At 33.1% G+C, this 14,869-nt stretch overlaps 2 protein-coding genes and 2 non-coding genes across 4 annotated transcripts; 1 reads left to right on the top strand and 3 right to left on the bottom strand.

The window, feature by feature from the left end:
- Nucleotides 1-255: 255 nt before the first annotated feature.
- Nucleotides 256-7,296, top strand: LOC107419422 (extra-large guanine nucleotide-binding protein 3). Its single transcript, XM_048473502.2, has 8 exons — nucleotides 256-1,417; nucleotides 1,539-1,676; nucleotides 3,026-3,130; nucleotides 3,239-3,424; nucleotides 3,957-4,134; nucleotides 5,127-5,359; nucleotides 6,049-6,218; nucleotides 6,332-7,296. Exons 1-8 carry the CDS (start codon nucleotides 404-406, stop codon nucleotides 6,912-6,914), a joined length of 2,607 nt encoding a protein of 868 aa, XP_048329459.1. The 5' UTR covers nucleotides 256-403; the 3' UTR covers nucleotides 6,915-7,296.
- A 1,053-nt stretch (nucleotides 7,297-8,349) lies between these two features.
- On the bottom strand, nucleotides 8,350-8,438 carry LOC112491852 (small nucleolar RNA snoR116). The gene has a single exon (XR_003056201.1). It is a non-coding gene; the product is annotated as a small nucleolar RNA snoR116 (small nucleolar RNA).
- An 81-nt stretch (nucleotides 8,439-8,519) lies between these two features.
- LOC112491853 (small nucleolar RNA snoR117) lies at nucleotides 8,520-8,592 on the bottom strand. Its single transcript, XR_003056202.1, has one exon. It is a non-coding gene; the product is annotated as a small nucleolar RNA snoR117 (small nucleolar RNA).
- Nucleotides 8,593-11,925: 3,333 nt separating this feature from the next.
- On the bottom strand, nucleotides 11,926-13,814 carry LOC107414064 (U-box domain-containing protein 21). Its single transcript, XM_016022161.4, has one exon. It carries the CDS (start codon nucleotides 13,694-13,696, stop codon nucleotides 12,362-12,364), a length of 1,335 nt encoding a protein of 444 aa, XP_015877647.4. The 5' UTR covers nucleotides 13,697-13,814; the 3' UTR covers nucleotides 11,926-12,361.
- Nucleotides 13,815-14,869: the final 1,055 nt, after the last annotated feature.

Raw genomic sequence — 14,869 nt, 5'->3', positions numbered from 1 at the left:
TTAATAATTTTAACATTATTTAATAAAAATCCATTAAACGTGACGTGATTTGAAGCACCAATTTTACACGCACCGGTAGATGTCTTATCAAATTACCCTTAAAATCTAAATTAAAAGCCAAATCATGAGCCACCATGACGTCAGATAATAACGGAATCACGACTCGTCAGCGCACGTATTCCGTTAGTCTCTCACACCGTCAACTCCCCTTTGCCAGCTCCGCCAACTCGCTCCAACTCGGTCTCTGTTTCTCTCTCTCTCTCTCTCTCTCTCTCTCTCTCTCTCGCTTGTTGTTTGCTAAGCAAACCTTTTACTTGAAAGATTCTCTCACCCAACTTTCTTTCAATTCCCGAGCTTTTTTCTCGGGAACCAAACAGCATTCCAACTCAAGGTTTTCCCTCCAATGATGGCGTCGGAGACAGAGGATGAGAAAACCTGGGAGGAGATGCTGGCGAAGATGCTACCACCCGGCGCTCCAATGCCGGACGAAGACCAGCTCGATTACTCGATAGCCGTTGAATACGAAGGTCCTCCCTTGCCTTATGAAATCCCTAGGGTCGATCCGCTTACCATCGATTCTCTCTCCTATCGCACTTCTTCGGTTGTCTCGGTTTCCGTCTCCGAACTGTCTTCGATTCCCGTCGCGTTGCCGGTAGGTCCGAAGGTTTCGAAGTTCAATAGGATCAGAAATGGCGGTGTTCGGAAAGAACCGGCATCGAATTTGGTTTCGGAGTTTCAAAACGGAAGCGGATCGAATTTCGGATTCAACTCGGAGTTGCCAGGAAGCGACTCGAACTCGAACTCGAATTTGAACTCGGAGCCGGAACCTGCAGCTACGAACGAAGGGAAGAGAGCGAGCGTTGTCACTTTCGCTACTCCGAAAGATTCGGAAAACGAAGAAGAAGAAGATGATGACGATAGGTATTCATCTGCAATGTCGAGCGCTACTGATGCGGTGGAATCGCTGGCTTCGGAGAGTCGGAGAAGACAGAAGGAGAAGAATAAGAAAGGGATTTGCTATAGATGTGAGAAAGGGAATAGATTGAAGGAAAAAGAGGCGTGTTTGGTATGCGATGCGAGGTACTGTAGCAACTGCTTGTTGAAGGCAATGGGATCGATGCCTGAAGGAAGAAAATGCGTGAGCTGCATTGGGAAACCGATAGATGAAGATAAAAGATCGAGTTTGGGAAAGTGTTCGAGAATTTTATCGAGGGCTTGTAGCCCATTGGAGGTGAGGCAGATAATGAAAGCAGAGAAAGAATGCCCTGCAAATCAGCTAAGGCCTGAGCAGCTGGTTGTGAATGATAGGCAGCTGAGGGAAGAGGAATTGGCAGAGCTTTTGGGGTGTCCCAATCCTCCTCAGAAGATAAAACCAGGGAGGTATTGGTATGATAAGGATTCTGGACTCTGGGGAAAGGTAGGAAGAAAACTTGTTCTTCATTTGATTAGAAATGGGGTTTTCAAGTTTTGTTCTTGGGTTTTGATTTATTGTTTTTCTGAAAAAAAAAAAAATGGTTCTTTTTTTTTTTTTTTTTCAGGAGGGAGAGAAGCCTGATAAGATAATTAGTTCAAAATTGAATGTGGGCGGCAAACTTCAATCTGATGCAAGCAATGGGAACACAAGAGTTTTCGTAAATGGCCGGGAGATCACTAAGATTGAGCTTAAAGTTTTGAAGGTATGCACTCTTCTCCGCTTACAGTTTGAATTTATAATTACCGAGCAGATCAAAGATTTAAATAAATTATTAGTAATTATTGATTACTCATGTACTGGATTGTTGGATCAGCTAATGTGAAGCAGTGTATCCCTGGAAAAAAATGTATTTTTAGTTGATATATGTGTCAGCTTTCCCCACAAAGTCATAAATAATGCAAAAAGTAAAACAAACATTTTATATAAGCTATATGTACAGTTTCAGCCCATCTTAGTAAGTTACCAAAGATTATAAAAATAAAGATTAAAGAATTCAATTTGATGGGATAAAGAGAAATCTTAATAATAAGAGAGAACAGATATCTTGACAAAGAATTAATAAGTAATCATGAATTCTCAGATTCTGTGATGAGTTGTCAATCTGGATTTTATTTCCTAATGTATTATGGTAAGCTCTCTTCTTTATTTACCTTAGTCACTGTCATCATTATCTTTGTGATCTGCCCCCAGTTTATTATGTTGTGAAGGTATCCAGCTATCTCACCACTCTAAGCCAGTTATTTTTGAGGGTGTGAACAGTAAAAGGTCCGTTGGGAGGGTTTAGACATGTGCAATATCTGAAGGTTTTGGGTGATATATTGGATTATGCATTATTCAATACCATACATGCAATATAAAATTTTTAACGGATGTACATATCCACCATTAAAACTCAAGATCCTGGATAGTTTGGAAGATGAAAACCTTTTATCTGGTATAAATTTTCAAAATCAAATTGATCCAAAAGTTACAAATAGTAATTTGGCTTCAGAGTATGAGTTGGAGACAAAATGTGATACTCTAGTAAATTAGGGAGATTACAAATATCTCTGATAATAAAGCAAGTGATGACTGTTTATATTTCTTTTCTGATAAGCAAGGATCCTAGAGCAAAGGTGCAACGAGAAGCTAAATCTCACTGAGGCTACATATTCTGTTTTCTTTACTTTTAATACTCTCAAATAAGTTAAAAAGTAAAATCTATAGCTACAGAACTGAAGAAAGAAGTAGTAGGGCCCATGAGATGCAAGTAGAAAAATTACTCATATAAGGTTGCTATAAATGCATCTGGTTTCTATTTATCTAACCTCTTTAATTCTCCAAAAAATGATAGGCCTATGGTTGAAGATTTTCAAGGTGCTCTCCAATGATTGTTGGTTGGCCTTCAACTACAATATATTTAGAATTGTTTTTTGGTCTACATTTGATTACTAAAGTTGTTTTCTTCTAGCATTATCTAATCTTCTTCCTTACAATTCTTTTGCTTAAAACTGTTAATGCTTTGTATCCTTCTGAGCTTATTCATTGCTAATTTATTTACTTTCATTCCAGCTGGCAAATGTACAGTGTCCTTCGGATACTCATTTTTGGTTGTATGATGATGGATCTTATGAGGAGGAAGGTCAAAATAACATAAAAGGGAATATATGGGGAAAGGTTCTCTCAAATCTGTGATATCAATATATATTGTTTGGTGCAAATTTGATCTCAACAATGAGTTGAGTTGAATTTTTATACAGTTGCAGTTTTGTTTTTGGTAGGCAGGCGTTCACTCGTTTCATTTATTCATTATTCTCGTTACCTGTGCCATCTGGTAATAATCCTGTGACAAAGGAAGATCCTAGTACTTTTTCAGGGAGGTCTGTGCCTGAATATTTGGAGCAGGGAAAAGTCCAGAAATTACTGTTACTTGGATTGGAGGGATCTGGAACTAGCACCATCTTCAAGCAGGTATCTTTTACATTTTACTGCTTTTATTCAAGCTTCATGGCTTTTATCTGTTAGGACTTTATTATTATTATTATTTTTCTCAATGTTTTTCATTGTATGCAGCATCAGCATGGTATATGCCTTTTTATATTTAGTGTGTCTCCATTTAAACCTTTTTTTCTAATTCATTAGACAAGGCTATGGGTGCCAGCTTGCTACTTTATGTGCCTGGTTCAAAGGGGAATGCTATGGATGCTAATCTATCTAATATCGTGCTACTTTATATTTTGAATTTATTATCATTTTTTGAGTGTTCTGCTCATTAGCTTGTTTTCTTGGCATAACCATGATCATGATCTTGTTTCTTATGATTTTTATTTTAAGGCTTAGGGTATCCTTTCTATTTTCATGGAAAGAGACTGACCAAATTTTTAAATGGAAATGAGTTGAATACAGTACAGAAGCTTGGTATCTTTAAAAAGCCTAACTGCAATCATATATATTAATTGGCAATATGTTATGGCTTTGATAACCTCTGTTATTCATGGAGCAGGCCAAGTTTTTATATGGAAACAAGTTTACTCCTGATGAGTTACAGAACATCAAACTTATGATTCAAAGCAACATGTACAAGTATCTTGGAATATTACTTGAAGGCCGAGAGCGTTTTGAAGAGGAAGCTTTAATGGAGAAAAGAAGAACTTCTATGGATGCTGAAGAGTCTCTCTCAGGTCTCAACTTTAGTTTTTCCTTTCTTTTTTGTCTTCACCTGTTTTCAATTTTCCATGTCTTTTTTATCCAAGTTTTACAGCTTTTTTGGGTATGCCTTTTTAGTTAGCCATGAAATCATAATTTTTCTTTTGCTTCATGGAAGTTTTGGAAGTTTATTTAACTTTCTGAGCTTGGTGCAATGATCAAACCTGTATTTTACATGTGGCAGTCTCAAGATAACGAATAGAATGGATTGATCATTTCTTTAGATTGTAAGAACTACTTGATGTTCTACATGAAATTCTAGAATTTGATTTACAAATGCGTGTAAAATCAATGCTGTAATAATGCATTATCATCATGGGACTATGGTATTTCCAAAATTATCATTTTTGTGAAAAATTTTATATTGAAAACTATGTAATTGAGGCAAACTACTGAAAAATAAACAGCATAATCAATAGGCGTTGTCTGGTTTGTTGAATTCTTGTAAATTTTATAGTATTTTTCCTGTTTTACATGTTCGTCCCCTATATTTTAATTTATTTTTATGGTTTGTTAAACACAATGAAATAGCACTATGTAAGCTTACTCATATGTCAATCCATACTAGTGTTTGATTTAGTGTGGTATTGCTTCTGTTTCTTGTCCAAAAAAATTGCAAATCTGAGAGCTTGTTGTTAAAGGGTAAGAAAACTGCTTTTGGGTAGAACACAAATTTTTGTTCTTGAAAACACATTGTTATTTATTTAAAGAGCAGTTACTTGTTTTTAGAACTAGAAAACAATATTAAAGTGCATAAGCAAGTAAGTGCTACATAAATTTTTACTCTAGCATTCTACACAGGCATAATCCATTTATTAGATATGAAGAAACTTTCCTGCTTGAATAAAGGAATGAAAAAAAAAAATTTTCTGATTAAAGTGTTTTTGCTTATGAACTGGGTGTTCTGCTTGTAGGCATTATTGAACCTATAATCAGTTATTGACTGAAACATTGTTTGAAAGTGTAGTTGATGAAAGCCAGCAATGCATCTATTCAATCAACCAAAAATTCAAGCATTTTTCTGACTGGTTACTGGATATAATGGCTACGGGAGACTTGGATGCTTTCTTTCCTGCTGCCACACGTGAGTATGCACCTATGGTCGAGGAAATTTGGAAAGATTCAGCCATTCAGGAAACATACAAAAGAAGGGAGGAATTACCTTGTCTTCCTGATGTCGCAAAATATTTCTTAGATCAGGTATGCCTCAAGTATAATTTATGTTCGTTTCAGTTTCAACAATTTACTAATACCAGGTAGCTTCCTATTTATATCCTATCAGTTTCAGTTTTGTATGTAAACTTTTCTGATTGTCAAGTTTTACCAATTCTCATTGCAGCTTGTTTCAGGTTTAAAAGTTCCCTGAAATAAAATTAGTTGCATTTGTATATCTATATATGCTAGAATGTTCAAATCGTTATGATCTGGATACATTTCATTTAGAACCATAGTGTATATTTTATCTATTGGATTTATGTGAAGCTTTGCTTCCTGTACTTTTCATTCTTCTTATCTTCCATCCTAACAAACATTAAGGTAATAGGGCATTTAAAAGGAGGTATTAGTGAAGTAATGAAAGGAGAAAGGAAGGATTTAGGCATTGGGAGGATAGGATAGTTAAAAGGGATGTGGTATCTTTACAGATCCACACAAGGTGAGAATACTTGGCTGGATAACCTTCTCATATTTTGTTTGGATAAATTTAAGTTCACTAGATTAAAAGCATATTTCTCAATGTTTTCAGAGAGTGACTAATTCTATTATTATTTCCTTTTTAGAAGACACGAAGAAATGCAAGCAGTCTTGAATTTACATGATTTATATTTTAAATCTGTGTTTCTAATATTTGGTGATTGTTCTTATGCATGTTGATGTTAAATTTTTCACAGGCTATAGAAGTATCAAGCAACGAGTATGAACCTTCAGATAGGGACATTATATATGCAGAGGGAGTTTCTCAGAACAATGGTCTTGCCTTGATGGAATTTTCATTTGATGATAGAAGCGCCATGTCTGAGATATACAATGAAAACTTTGAATGCCCACCTTCCTTGACCAAGTAAAGTCCTTACTTTTAACCTTGAAGCAACATTTTATCCTTTTTATTTTTATAATTTTACTTTTCAACGCTGAATCCGCTGTATGTTTTCTGCTTGATTTTGTTTGTTTCAGATACCAACTAATTCGCATAAATTCCAAGGGACTGCATGATGGTTGCAAATGGCTGCAAATGTTTGAAGATGTCAGGGCGATAGTGTTTTGTGTCGCCTTGAGTGACTATGATCAAATGTGGGCGCAAGGAACTTCTCCTCTCTCTAACAAAATGCTGGCAAGCAGAGATTTGTTTGAGAGTATAGTGAACCACCCATGTTTTAGAGATACTCCTTTTGTTCTTCTGCTGAACAAATATGATGCCTTTGAAGAAAAAATAAGCCGGGTTCCTTTAACGGCCTGTGAGTGGTTCGAGGATTTCAGTCCTGTTAAACCCCACAACAACAATCAGAGTTTGGCTCAACAAGCATTTTATTATGTGGCAAAGAAATTCAAAAGTCTATATTCTTCCATAACTGGCCAAAAGTTGTATGTGTGGCCAACCCGAGCTCGAGAACGAAGCTCAATTGAGGAGGCATTCAGGTACACAAGGGAAGTCCTAAGGTGGGATGAAGAGAAGGACGAAAATTTCTTTGGAATCCCTGGGGACGATTCATTTTTCAGCACAGAAATGAGTACCTCTCCACATGTTAGGCAGGAATAGTTGATTGTTGTTATCCTGCTCCAGCAAGTCAACATCATAAGGTAATAGATTTATAACAAATTTGCTCATCACTGGTTAATGTATATATGCTCACTGGGGTTTGTGCTACCATAACAGAGCAAAGGAGGAAAAGTATGGTAAAGGCTAATGGTTTTTTTTTTTTTTTTTTTGAGAAATTCTAGTGGGGTTATTTTTTTATTACTATTTTTTTTTTATTCTAGCTTTGATACTAAATGATTAGGTTCAGAGTATTCACTTATTGATTTTTAATAAGCTTATTATGATTGGGAGAGTAAAATTTTTTTCCTTGTTACTTTTGGGTTGGTTTGCTGTTTGTAATCTGTATAGTATTTTTCATATTGAATAAAGGCAGTGTTTATTAGTTTTTTTTTTTTTTTTTTTTTTCCCTCCATTTTGGTAAATGAACAAATAAGTTAATTCAAATACCGGAACAAAATCAAAAGAAAAGTAGAGAGCAATCTGGGATAAGGCTATAAATTTGGGTGTTAGTAAACACTCGATTCAATTAAAGTACAATTTTGATATTCATCTAGATTGTGCTTAGGAACAAGCAATTGAAAATTACATTTTCATCAAAACAAAAGCAATTGAAAGTTACATGAGTAAGACCTTATCTAAAAATATGATTATTGATCCTCGCCTTCATTTAAAACATTGCAATTTCTTCATACTTATTAACAAAATTATATCTTTGTGAAGTATTAAACTTAACTCAGTGTAAACCCTGTTGCCAATTATGAAGATTTTGAAGCTTTAATCTCATATTAAAGTTATTAAATGTCACAATGTTCACATACTGTTCTGCATAAGTTTCTTAGTCGACAACTGTAAATAAAATTGCGTTTTAAACCCTTGAATTTATCAGACTCATTTAAATATTGATCCTAAACCTTTACCCACAGATGCTAGTTTCATCAATCGATGGGCTCAATGGGCCATTTAATTTTAATTTACTTCAATAAGTCCCACACGACAAATTAGTATTGCCCAACATCTCATGGTTAATTATACAAAAAAATATTTCTTAGTGGAGAAAAAAAATCCTAATTAACAACCTAGTCAATAAAATATTCATTTTTTTTATATGAAAAGAAAAAAGATTTTAAAAAATAAATTAGGTAAAACTAAAAGAGTTGTAGGATCATCTGAATGCATAAACCTCATGTAAAGAGAGGCAAATGCCAGAATCTCAGATCCAAAGTGATTTCGGCAACGTACAGCGCTGACAACGCTATTGAATAGAAAGCGCATCAGAGACTCTAATTTATTGCCTTAAAATTTTATTACCCATTTTTCAATTTCTTATAATAAAATTACCCATCTACAACTTACTTCAAAATCTTCGCAATAAAACCCTAAAGGTTCAATTTTTGACCAAATATATATATATATATATATATAAATATATAGAAGAGGGCTCAGCGAGTATAGTAATTGGTAGCATCAACAAGCTTCCAAAAAGCTTTCATAGTTTGATGGTATAAAATCTCAACATCACTGCCATTTCTAAACACACTTCCATAAAAAAATTAAAAAGAAAGAAGGAAAAAAAGAAAAAAGAAAAAAACAGAAATAGAGAAGAAGAGGCCTCAGAAGGTAAAGATTATGTATACATCAGGTATCAGATGGTACGGACAAGATCTAAGCATCACAGGCCATGAATGAAATTATCTCACACAAACAAACAAACAAATCAGATGGAAAAAAGATGATTATAAAGGAGAGGTTAGAGAAGAGGCAGGGTAGGGATTGACGAAGAGGTTGCCATGATTCTGATGGTGCAGGTGAGAGAGACCTCTGTGGGCTTATATAGCAGCTCTCAATGAAGGAGGCTTAAATCGAAACCCTAAAAATAACCCAACACCTCCATCTCATCGAATTTACTATTTTGTCCTCAATTTTCCATTAACTTATATATATATATATATATATGTTATTAGATGAAATTACAAAAAAACCCTTCCACCATGTTTTGTTAGATTTGCGAGAACATCTTTATATTTTCAAGATTTTAACAATTTTCTTTTCTATAGATTTTTTGGGGGTATATGGGATATAAATAAAAGTGCTCAAGTAATTTTGAAATTTAGCTTCTTTTTTTTGGGCGAAAATTTTGAAATATAGCTTCCCTTTTTTTTTGGGTGAAAATTTTGAAATTTAGCTTCCTCTAACTATAGGGGACTTTTATTTCACATACATTTTACAATAAAGTCACAACTATTTGTTATTTATACATATATATAATTACTTTTTTTTTTTCAACTTTGTTTATTTGATCATTTTGCTTTCTAATGGGTGATGTTAAGGCAAGGCTAGCTAGTTGGATAAATTTAAATGCATATTCTCTAATAGAAATATGAATAAGTATAAAACTTATATGGAGGAAAATCACCATGGTTGCAATCTTCTATTCACTTTGATATTGCTTCTATTTGAAATAATTTTTTTTTGGGGTAAATTATTTGAACTAACAATTGAATATTACTTTGAAAGAAAAAAGATTTGTTTATTTTATATTTTTGCTACTGTTTTTAAATAAAATGACACGTTATTAGTGAAAATGAATGGACTAATAAAATTTGGACAAAATATCGAGTTTTGAATCCCAAATCAAGCGTATGGAGAGTAATGGACTAAGCCATCAGCTGTTTTCCAACAAATCCTAGTTGTAAAAACTTTACAATTTCTCATTCTTTAGTTTTTTTTTTTTTTTCTATTATTATATTTCAATGTTTTATGGTATTAGATTACATAATACATACGTATATACACTCCAACGTTGACCTCATAGTCAGCTAACTTGAAAGCATAGGTATGAGAAGTGCAATTTTTCTTTGGTTGATTGGTTTTTATCTTCTTTAAGGAATTTATGACTTGTTCAATATTCACGACCTTTATGAGAAGACGGGAAAATTCCATAGTGAGCAAAAACTACGCCTACAATGAAACTCATACACCATTTCTACAAAATTAATTTTGCTTCAAGTTGACACATTCTAAAGTTTTATTACATATTGTATAATTTTGGGAGTTTCAATGAAAAGGAGCTTTAGGTTAGTAATGCCAAATGAGTCCTGAAACAAAAGCACTCTAAAATTTTGGTCCTCTAATCTCCATTTAGGGACACCTTTACTACATGATTCAATTGAATATACATATAATATATATATATATATATTTATATATTTAAAAAATATGTAGTTGGTCTAAAGGGTTTGTGTAGTTTCCTATTTACATCATTAATTTGCATCAAATTCAAAAATATGACATTAGGTTGGTTTTCTTGACCATTTGATGTGCCTACTTGATGTATCAAGAACGCAAATATCGTATTAAAGGATGAAATCATAATTAAGGTATATATAATTTCATCAAGGAGCATACAGAAAAAAAAAAAAAAATGTCTACCCTATGCAAAATCATATAGGAGACTAAAGAGTTTAATATATTACATAATTTACAAGATGGACCTTTTCGCTTTTCTTTTTTCTTTTTGACCATTTCAACTGTATAGTCGTTGTGTGCAATCTAGATTGGGTTTTAGGAAACAAAAGCAAATATATAACTGAATTCTTAAATATATATTAATGAGTTCAAAGTCTTTAGATTTTGCTTTTGACCAAGTCCAAGTCTCCAATCTAACTTTTTATGCGGGTCACGAATGTTGACATAGTTTTTATTTAACCTAAGTTTTTTTTTAATCATTTGCAACAATTTTTCTTCATCTTGATTCACATATAACCAATTTAATTAACTTTACTTGACAAATAAACTAAATTATTCATTACTAGCTTCTAAATTTTTTTTCTATGGGAACTATATGCATTAGCATCCAGCACCTTTTATTTTTATTTTTTTGAGGATCCTTTTCGCATCTAGTACGTCAAATTTAGTGATTAATCAACCATTTTTTTTTTTTTTTTTTTTGCAACAATACATTTGATAATGTCTTCATAGGGCAACATAATGGTAAAGCCACTATTATTATTTTTTTTTTTAAAGCAAAAATGCAAAGTTTGAATCCCTCAATATCAAAAGTGGCACTTGCTAATAACGTGTAGATCTATATATCAAGGGTTGATTTAAAATCAATTCATAGGTAAAACTTTGAATTTTAATTGATAGAGTGAAAAATTGTCAAAGAAATGAGTACAGTTAATTAGCAAGACTTTATGTGTGGAAACTAATATTACAAAATCCTTAAAAATTTTCAAGGTAGTGATGGCTTCTAGAGCCCAAAAGCTATCGAGTATGTGAAAGGAGTTGGTATTGTTTACTTCTCAATGGGAAAAGTTGCAAGTTAATAATTAACATGATTATAGCATTTCATAATTTCTTATATATTACGCATTGTGACCAAAACCAAAAATATTGGTTCCACATTGAGATGAATATCATATGACATTTTTCTAGAGCAGCAAAGAACGTGCTACACATTGAGAAAGTGTTAATACATTAATGGACAACTACTCAAATAAATATATACAATCAAACTTCTTTATGGTTTTGGTGGGAAAATAACATATTATATAAAAATGAAAATGGGGTTTGTTTCTATTTATTAAATTTTACTGAATTAGAACATGTGCAAAAGATTAATATCTCCAGTCACCACCAGAAAGTGAAGAAAATTGACAAGCTTTTTGTCCACTTCATTTTCGTGTTGCTTTTGTAAAAGAGAATACATTTGGTGTGTGACCACTATAGCTACTCTTTATGCCCTGTTTGGAACACCATCAATCGGTGCTTCATTATTTTGTATCAAAATAATCATGCGCATCTCTGATGCTGACATGCCCAATTTGGAACTCATTGGATTTTAGATGGTATTGGTAGGTTTCAATATTTATTTCTTTAAAAAAAAAAAAAGAAAAAAAATTTACTGCAAATTCATGAATGTTCTACAAATTGGCTCATTCACTCAAGATATTTGAGGAAAACATGAAATTTATCACAACCATGAAAATCTAGAGTCTTCAGTTTGACAATGAATTTTATAGTTCAAAATGGACAAGAAGTTAATTTTAGTGGAGAATTTACATTCATTTTTGAGAGGCAGGTGATCAAAGTTACATTCATTTTTGCCAGTATTGGATACCGATGCAGTCTAGTGGGAACAACCAATATTTTGGCCGGCGGCGCTTAAACGATCAACAATGACGAATATCGATACCGATTCTGCTATATTTTTGGAAAGATTTGAACACTTCTATTTCAATCCTCAGAATGATGCTTTTTCTCATCATTTTGTATCTAGGTGTTACAATATATGTATCAATGAAACTATGAATATATGAAATCACTAGCTCAAAGATTTCAACAATTAAAAAAATAAAAAAATCTATAAGACTAAACATATCTAAATTTCTTCACACCAGAAATAAAAAATTCAAAAAAAAGGGGGAAAAAAAAGAAAAAGAAAAATATCAAAAAGACCTTTTAAGATTCTTGAAATCCACAGTTTCAATGCATTCCAAGCCAGCCCTATAAGGATTCAACAGTTTGAGAAGCTCAGTTGCTTTCTCTTTCGTTTCATCTCCACAACCAACCTGCAAAATCAACAAAAGCTTCTGAAAACAACCAACTTGGAGAGCTTCAACCAGAGCTCTTTCTTCTTCTCTGCTTGCAAATTTGCAGAGCTTCCAAATTGCAGAAACTGAGAAACCAGTAGCTACTTCGGAAACCCTCAACAATTTCTTCACCAAAACTGGTATTGTGAGAGCATTTTCATAAGCTTTCCGTCTTCCTTTTTCACAACCGCAAAGCTCGTCCATAACTCCCAAAGCTTTCTCAGCCATACCCATTTCCGAATCAACAAGATTCTCCACAAGCAAAGAAACCAAACCCATTTCGACAAATTCAAATTTGATTTTCTCTGATAAAGAAGATGAAGATGATGAAGCCATGTAGAAGATTGACATAAGTGAAGCTTTTGTAATGGTGGGACTGACTTGTTTTCTAATGAATTCAACCAGAATTTCTTTAGCTCCATCAATCTTTGCCAGTTCTTCTGCATATTTATGATCACCAGAAGAAAGAACCTCCTCCATTGTTAAAATGGAGTTCTGCTTCGCTGAAAGATCTGTACTGTTTCTTAGAAACCAAACCATGCAATTCAAAGAAGTTTCAGATCCCAAATACCACTGCGTTTCTTTATCAAAAGGAAACATCCAATTCAATGCAGACAAAATTTCTTCACACAGGCTAGCATTTTTCTCGAACGATTCCTTTGCAAAGCGATCAAAAGCAGAGGCTAATACATTTGCTGTTCCATTCATCACGATGCATTTTCTATTCCTCTCACTCTCACCAGCCCATTTCTGGATTTTCTGCACGGATTCCAAACACCCCTTTGAATCCAAACGTCCTGTTGAAGCAGAGACGCTGAAGAGAATCTCAGAGACCTCCATTGCCATGACTGGGATTTTGGGTGTTGGGATTCTCTGAACACCGTGGGTTTGATTCTGACTGCACCATTCTTGAATCATCTTCCTGAGACTGTGATTGGGTATCTGATCAAAACTTCCAAGGACTTGATTGGTAACAGGGCAAGTGAAATTCCCAGCTTCAAGCCATTTCTCAATGCTTTCTCGATCATAGGTTATACCCGATGACAATGTGACCGGGTCTTTCATCAAATCCAGAGAGATGGGGCACAAGAAATGGTCAGGAATCGCAAACTCCATTTTTGCAAGCTCGCGGAGCTTCTTCTTCTTGTTTCCATGGGGGCTGGTTTTTCTTCTTCTCCAACCGAAAACCATTGTTATTACAGAGAATGAAACTTTTTCTTTTGTGATTTTTTTGCTTCTTGTTTTTCTCAAACTTTCTTTCTTGTTTTCTTTGATGGGTTTGTGAAGAATATTGGAGGGAGATAAGCATATGGGGTGTATATATATATATATATATATATGAATGTATGTATGTATGTGTGTTTTCAAGAATTCACACGAAACACGGTGTTCAAAGGCAGAGACCTGAAAATGTGAAATTTCAGGAACTTAGAAAGAAGAATTCAATGTAAATAGATGGATTTTGAATATTTGACCATTCAAGTTTTGAATCATTAAAATCTAACCGTCAAAGGGGCATAAGATGAAGAAGAAGCAGTAAAAGCTTTTCTTCTGTTTAGTTTTCAACTTACAAAGTAAACGCTCTTCTTCGCTTCTTTCTTATTATATAATTTTTTTGTCTTTTCTTTGACGCGTTTGATTAAACATATAAAATAAAAACATAAATAAATTTCATTAACACCGCTTTGTTTGTATCATAATTACATTTAAATTTCATGATTTAGAAATATTATTATTAATTCATTTTTACTTTTTTATATCTATAAAAACAGATTAATTTATCTTTTTTTTTTCCATTAATTTTTATAAACAAAAAATATTAAAAATTATCAATATTTTATAATTGGATAATAATGTAAAAATATAATTATGAACTCTGACTATTAAAATTAATTAATTAAAACTTGTATATGGAATCTAAATGATGATTTTTTTTTTTATATATAAAAAAATGGATCTATCCATAATTAAGGACAAAATTGAGAAGTTTTAAATAAAATTCTTCCTAAAAACAAATATTAATTCTTCTTCTTCTTCACTTTGCTATGAAATCAAAGTATAAGAAGACCGCCATCTCTTACTGAATCTTTTGTTTTTTTTCCCCAAAATTGTTTGGTTTTGTTATTTTCAGATGGAAGGGAAAGAAAATAAAGTTTGACTTAAATTGTTTAATTATGTTTTAAGTTCTTGGTTTTGTTAAAGTAAATTGTTTCACATTTGAAGTGAAAACGGTATATGGAATTTTTTTATTTTTTATTTTGGTAAATACATGGAATATTGAACTTGTTATAAGAGATGTCAAGGGTCAAAGTATGAAACACGTACAGCACATGTATCAATTTCTCTAACTTTGCTTAAATGTAC

The sequence above is a fragment of the Ziziphus jujuba genome, chromosome 2 (genome assembly GCF_031755915.1).
Source record: "Ziziphus jujuba cultivar Dongzao chromosome 2, ASM3175591v1".
Lineage (NCBI taxonomy): Eukaryota > Viridiplantae > Streptophyta > Magnoliopsida > Rosales > Rhamnaceae > Ziziphus > Ziziphus jujuba.
This window is presented reverse-complemented; position numbering and strand designations above follow the sequence as displayed.

What these genes read in the sequence shown, in the direction of transcription:
- LOC107419422 (XM_048473502.2), top strand. Translation starts at nt 404, where the DNA reads ATGATGGCGTCGGAGACAGAGGATGAGAAAACCTGGGAGGAGATGCTG. An exon ending in CTAGCACCATCTTCAAGCAG is followed by an intron (nt 3,425 to 3,956) that starts GTATCTTTTACA and finishes TTCATGGAGCAG; the next exon opens with GCCAAGTTTTTATATGGAAA. An exon ending in TGCTGAAGAGTCTCTCTCAG is followed by an intron (nt 4,135 to 5,126) that starts GTCTCAACTTTA and finishes TTGAAAGTGTAG; the next exon opens with TTGATGAAAGCCAGCAATGC.
- LOC107414064 (XM_016022161.4), bottom strand. Translation starts at nt 13,696, where the DNA reads ATGGTTTTCGGTTGGAGAAGAAGAAAAACCAGCCCCCATGGAAACAAG.